This window comes from Carassius auratus, chromosome 28 (genome assembly GCF_003368295.1).
Source record: "Carassius auratus strain Wakin chromosome 28, ASM336829v1, whole genome shotgun sequence".
Lineage (NCBI taxonomy): Eukaryota > Metazoa > Chordata > Actinopteri > Cypriniformes > Cyprinidae > Carassius > Carassius auratus.
In genome coordinates, this window is record NC_039270.1 from 12389293 (window position 1) to 12396313 (window position 7021).

The 7021-nt window shown below is 37.9% G+C and overlaps 1 protein-coding gene across 2 annotated transcripts in view; it reads left to right on the plus strand.

Annotated features, from left to right (window-relative positions):
- Positions 1-5118, plus strand: part of LOC113046804 (growth factor receptor-bound protein 2-like) — a 34674-nt gene extending 29556 nt beyond the window's left edge. For both annotated transcript variants that reach the window (XM_026207808.1, XM_026207806.1), the window contains exons 5-7: positions 705-827; positions 1613-1781; positions 3843-5118. In XM_026207808.1, the coding sequence (XP_026063593.1) occupies positions 705-827; positions 1613-1781; positions 3843-4028 (478 nt within the window). In that variant the 3' untranslated portion in view covers positions 4029-5118. The remainder of the gene's footprint in view (positions 1-704; positions 828-1612; positions 1782-3842) is intronic.
- Positions 5119-7021: the final 1903 nt, after the last annotated feature.

Here is a 7021-nt window from a genome sequence, read left to right on the forward strand (position 1 = left end):
TTTTGAAGAAGCTGTAATTACGGCATCATATCTCAGTAATTAAACACAAGCAGAACTGTAAATCATTTAAAAACTATACTTGCATTTAAATGTTGTTTAATAAAAATGAAACCGTTTACATCTGATTAAATGTGAGCCTCTACTCCAAGGTCTGTCAGCACAGTGGTGACACTGGCTATCATTTATAATAGCACAGAGTAATTGAACTTTGGCTTTGTCAGCTGTTTCTGGTCTCGCCGGTAAATAAAGGCCTTCAGTTGTCACTGGCTGTCATGTGCTTAACCCAGTTCACCTCACCCTGCACACATCCACAAACAGTCAGCCTTAGTGAAGTTCGACTTCAAATTTCAGTTTCATTCAGTAAGCACGTATATTATTGGATGGTTAGCTTGTAACCAACTTTCTCTTCATGCTTTTGCATGTTTTTGTTCACACAGATGGTGTAATGAAGTTGATTGTCTGTGTTATCTTTGCCAGTGTTAATTGCTCTCTTGGCTTTCCATCAGACAGAAGACAGACATCTCATTTTCCTAAGCTGTCACTCTCAGCGCCAGTGCTTTGCAAAAGATCTTTCCTCTTTCTTTTCATCCACACTTCCATGTAAATCAGTGAAAATCATCTTCAGCTGACTGTTCTGTCCTTGATCATTTATATAAAATCATGTCATATTTAATGGTAATGTTTATGTCGGTGTCTGTTCACAGGTGGTTCTTCGGGAGAATCCCCAGGGCCAGAGCGGAGGAGATCCTAAACAAACAGAGGCACGATGGAGCCTTCCTCATTAGAGAGAGCGAGAGCGCACCTGGAGACTTCTCGCTGTCAGTCAAGTATGTTGACACATTAAATCCACCTCTCCTTATTCCCAGAATAACTGCTGTGTGCAAGGCAGACGTCATAAAGTCGGAGTCCTCACCTGCACAAGATCCCGCTCATAAAGATAGAAGCGTTCAGATTCTACATCAATGAATAACCACTTAAACCATCAAAAACTCTTACATTTTCTCTCTCTCTCACTCTCTCTCTCCCACACATGTGTATATACACACACATACACACACACACGTGCGTGTGTGTGTGTGTGTGTGTGAGACCATGGACCACAAAACCAGTCATAAGGGTCAATTATTGGAAATTGAGGTTTATACATCATCTGAAAGCTGTAGAAATAATCTTTCAAAATGTTCAAAAAATAGCCTTTAAAATTGTGCTAATTAAGTTTTTAGCAATGCAAATTAATATTAATTTATTTTAAATTTAAGTTATATAACACACACACACAAAGACAGGTAGCTTGGATGTCATCCTGTGAATCATCTGTTCTCATCTCAATCATTTCTCTGATAGTCATCAGGGCAGTCACACATTTTATTCCCTGTCCCTCTCACCTGTGTTTGCATACATGTATTAATATGTGCTCTGATCTCCGTTCACTTATGTAACCTGACGCCCAGTCTGCAACGTTTATTTATGAATCATGACACAGGAGGAGTGCATCACGTCTTTTTATTATTAAATAAAGCTTGAAGTTGTCAGACAGATTACACGTATGTATCACGCATATAAGTGTTGTGCTTATATTCAAGTCTTTTTTTTGTTGTTGTTGTTGTTGAAGGTTTGGCAATGATGTTCAGCACTTTAAAGTGCTGCGTGACGGTGCTGGAAAGTACTTCCTGTGGGTCGTGAAGTTTAACTCTCTCAACGAGCTGGTGGACTATCACCGCACCACTTCCGTTTCCCGAAATCAACAGATCTTTCTACGAGACATCGAGCAGGTGCCTCAGGTCTGTAGCTGGTTTTTACCTTTCCAATCCTTAAAGTGTATGCGAATCCCCATTAGCTACACGTTTACTTCAGGGCTCCAGACGGCACCTAAAACGGTCGCAATTTGCGAGTGATATTTTAGCTGAGATCGCCACTGGTGACTATACAAATTGACATGTTATTATTTAAAGATTTGCATGTAATGCCTTTTTCCCCTGCTTGTTTTGCAATCAAATCTTTTGCTATGTCGAGTGAGACGATGCGCATCAATGTTTTAGTGGAAAAAAGCTTTTCAAACAGTCGTCATCTCTGCCGAACGCCAGCGGTGATGCACACTGCTAAAAGCAGCTCCAGTTGTGGCGGCATGAGAGAGATCGAAAATGACGGAGACGTGTGAAGTAAAAGTGCAGAAAAGCAGTGTCTATTTCATGCACTTGAACAAAGCACAACAGGTAAAGCTGTCAGCTGTGTGGACTGTTAACAATTCTCGTTTACAATCGATACTAATATGGCTTCTTGTTATAAAACTGTTTATCTATATGCTGTGTTGCGTTAACGTGCACACTGCATAATATTTGTAGCATACTTGCCGTCCCAATAATCGCAATAAGCTTTGTGCTTTAATACCTGAACTTCGAAACAAATTTATAATGAAATTCAAACAATAAATACAGTTTTGGCACTCCTTAATGCGGCAGGCGCGATAGCTTTATCGCAACAGTACAAGCGGCACGGGACCCCATCACATCTTCCTCGGCACTACTATACTGTAGTATGAAATAAACATCAAAAGGTAGAATCCAAGATAGCCTACAGTACAGCATACTGTAATGTTCCATTATAATCTCTCATTCAGCATTTCAAACTGTAAAAAACGCTTGTAAACAATGCTATGTGACAATACAGTCAGCTAGAAAAATAACTATAAAGAGTGTTTTTTCTAAATATAAGTGCTATATTGCAAATTAAATTTTTTTTACTACTTTACATAAGAAACAATGCAAGGAGCGAAAGATGAAATTCAACACCTCCTATAAGATTGCATGTTACTAATGAAGAAAAACAGACTGGATGTGTCCAAGACATCCGACAACATTTATAAGATGCACTGAGGAGCCCAAAGTACTAACTGATGAGTTTTGGTCCATGATATTGGCACAGATTCTGTGTAATGAACACTTCTTTGTGACTGCATATAATTCTCAATTTGGAAAAGACATTCAGTGGCCACTTTACGTGAAGCGTAGTTCCCAGGACATCTACAAGATGGATTCAAATGCTGATGCTGTAAGAGGAGGAGAGATATAAACACATGAGAGTATGACTGAAATGTTAATGTTTACAAATAAATAAATAAAACCTGTTTCTTCTGTGGCACCTACAAAATATATGTGTGTGTGTGTGTGTGTGTGTGTGTGTGTGTGTGTGTGTGTGTGTGTATATGTATTTGTATGTATGTATGTATGTGTGCCTAATTTAGTTTTTTATCGGAGCCAGTGGCTCCTTAATTTGTTTATTTGTTTGTTTATTTTTGTCTGGAGCCCTGACTTCTGTAATGTGACACTTCCTAGTGAAACAGGATTTTTGGACTCAGGGAAATCCACAGAAAAGGAAAGTAGATTCATGGGAAGAGCAAGTTACTATGTTTAGGTTAAAGATTAATTGAAATGTTTCTTTGGAAAAGCACGCACTAGAATTGTCTACAGCAGCACTAGAAAAAAAGGCATGCTGTACACTAGACGAAGCCGATGAAAATATTTAAGAATTTTGATTTGAAATGATCATTTTATAATAGTGCATTTAATATTTGTTTATTTTGAAAGCTTGTGAAATGCCAAACAGGAGATTCTGTCAACAGTTTGAAGTGATCAGATGAATAAACTGTTCAAATGTTGTCTTTTCGGTTTCTTTTTTCTTCATTTGTTTAAAATAATCCAGAACTGATTTGTGGATATGAATCCAACATCCTTCTCTTCTTTCAAAACCATAAAAACAAAATCGTACAGGCCCCATGTTTTTTGTACAGTAGTGTGTGTACTAAACCATGGTGTTATTTACACGTGTCTATTGTGCATCTGCAGCATCCAACATACGTGCAGGCCCTGTTCGACTTCGACCCTCAGGAGGACGGCGAGCTTGGCTTCAGACGCGGAGACTTCATTCAGGTCCTGGACAACTCTGACCCCAACTGGTGGAAGGGCGCCTGTCACAGCCAGACGGGCATGTTCCCACGCAACTACGTCACGCCTGTCAGTCGGAACATGTAAAGGAAAAAAACCAAGCGATTAGTCAATAAATTGTAATTAACGGCCCCTCACATTCACATGCAATCAGACTACCCTACATCTCCCCGTCAACACCCGTAAAGTCCTGTGAAATTGAAAGCAGCACAGAGGAATGGAAATTGTGACTGAAAACAAGGAGAGAAAAAGAAAAGAAAAAAAAACCGTAGTGGAGGGGCTGGATGTTTCCTCCTCTGCCGTGGTGCCCGGGCGAATCTGTTATTCCTGAGAACCGTGACGTCTTCATGAACGCTTGCAGTCCAGACTGAGCTGTTAGGGCGAAGGAAAGGCTGAATCCTAGCATAGAAAAAAAAAAACACAAATTAAAGCAACTATGATTCTGTCTGTAGATTCATCCTGCTGCTTCTGGCTTCTTTTCTAGTCTGCCAATAGAATTTTGTTTTTGTTTTTTGGTTGTTGTTTTTTTGTTTAGGCTGCATGTTTAAATCTCTTTATAATAGTAAATCCTGAAGCTGTTTTTAAAAAGGAAAAAATATATATATGAAAATGTAAGCGTAAGAACTTGCAAATGCATTGTACATCCGGGCTGTGGAAAAAAAAAATCACTTGGAGAGAGAATCCATTTTTTAAGAATATATATATTATATATTTGTATGTGTCTTGTCTGTTTTACCTTTTCAACACATTATTTTCTTTCTTCTTCCAATTGTAAATTATGTTAATTTTTTGGAGAGGGCAGGTGAAACTGAGTAGCTCGGAGATGTGCTAATTTAATGAGCGTCTCAGATGTACCACCGTATTATTTTATGCATCATGTATTCCATTTGACATCATTCTTACTTGTTTTAGAACCAGTAGCGGAGCAGCTCCATGGTGATCGCGATTCATCGATCGTGCATGAGTTGATCTAATGTGAAAAACCAGACGGCTAGCCACCATTTTAAGCCAATGTATTTATTGCAGCCACTTTTTTATTTGTCTTGGGATGTGAATGTAGCCGACATCACTCGCCTCACGAGGGACGTCAGATTGGAGAGCTGAACCACAGTGCATGATTTCAGAGACGCATCTCTTCACGTAACTTTAAAATCATGAGATTTGGTGTTGAAAAAAACAAAAAAAAAAACTGGTGGATGCCAGCTAAGCCAGTAAGAAGTTAGAAACCAGAGAGTTTTGTTATATTTGAGTTGTCACATGGACTAATGTGATGTGTTCTGTCTGTTTGTGTTTTTTTTTTTTTTTTCTCTTACCTCTTTTGTCTTTTCAGTGTTGTGTTTTAGCTCTTATGTATTTTGTTTCCTCCATGTGTATTATTGACCCCCTCCTCCTTCTCTATTTTTGGTTCTCTCTGGATTAGTGCCTTTTTCTCTGGTGTGTGACGTTGTCTCGGGCTCGCTGCTTTAGCCTGAGCATTGGGCTTGGGTCAGACCCGCAGTGAGGAATCATGTCCTCTTTCTCCTCCACAACACACCTGCACACACTCGCTCCTATTTAAAGCTCTCGCCTTTTTCTTAACCTTGTTTTTTTTTTTTTTTGGCCTTCTTCCTTGTTTCTTTTGAATAAATAAAAAGAAAACCATATATATAAAAAGAAATGTTGTGTCAGATACCTCATTTTGTGTGAATGTGATTTTTCTAGCTTCATTTCATTTACTTCATTTTTCTTTTTTGGTCCATTTTTATGCAAATGTAGGTTTAGGAGAGAAGCAAAGTATTATTGTTACTGTTGCTCTAAACATGTTTGCACACTTAAGTCACACTTCAAATTGTCTGAATGTGTCCTGATGCTGATACACTGAAAATGACAGTGATTTATGTATTTTACACAAATAATACTGACACTCATATGGTTCACATCATATTAAAGGGTTAGTTCTCCGAAAAAATGCAAAAAAGCCCCAAAATAACCATGTTCAAAACGTAATAATCATTTTAATGTAGCTTGCCCTCAATGTTGTACACCGAAACCGCTCCGGGAGGATGACGTATGAGGTCGGCTTTGTACAATTTTTTTTTTTTTTTTTGTAGGATTGGCCCTATTCACATAAAGGAATAGTTAACCCAAAAACAAACATTTGGTGAAAATATACTCTGGACAATTTTGTTTCTTATATCACTTGCTCACCAATGGATCCTCTGCAGTGAATGGGTGCCGTCAGAAACAAGCAGAAAAAGCTGCATGTTTGTAAGAAACAAATCCATTAAGGCATTTTTTAACTTCAAACTGTTGCTTTTGGCTAAAATGTGAGTCCATAAACCATAATATTACTTAATATTGACTTTTATAAATTGTCTCATCTGAATCAGGAAAGAAATTTGCACAGAACAAGCACTGGTATAAGCATGAACAGCCCATAATTCAAAACAAAACAAAGAACATTGGTAGATTTTGATGTGAAGACAACAGGGGGTGGAACAGGGCCGTCGCCAGAACAAACCAAATGGGGGGGCATTTAATTTTCATAGGGGGGCACACTTTTTTTTAATGATCTGAGACAGACCATAACATAAACCCATATTAGGTTATAACTAAAATAGACCACTAGTCTTGTTTTGTTCAATTATTCAAATAAAATACTTCACCGTTTGATCTCAACGTCTCTGTTTATTGTCTCTTAACATTTCCAAAACCGCCAAAAATTTATTCTGAGATCGCATGCAATGCGCAGCTCAGCTGCGCAAGGGAATTGCGTATAAACAATACAATACTGTATGCTAAACTAAATGAATTGCATGATTTATATATACATATACATATACTTACACACAAACTGCATATTGTAATTTGAATTATTTAAAACTACTAACACAAAAATAACATATTGAAAGGTCTGCTGCTGGAGACTTGCCATTGGCAGTTGTATTTGAATAATTAATGAGGTAGGTCTTTGCAAGGTTTGGGTGCTGTTTTGGGATGTTTTAACAGTCATTTCTGAATATAATTATATTTAAAATTATGATCTGTGTAATAATGCGTTGAATAATGAATCGTCTGAATCATTTCTGAAGGTAATGTGT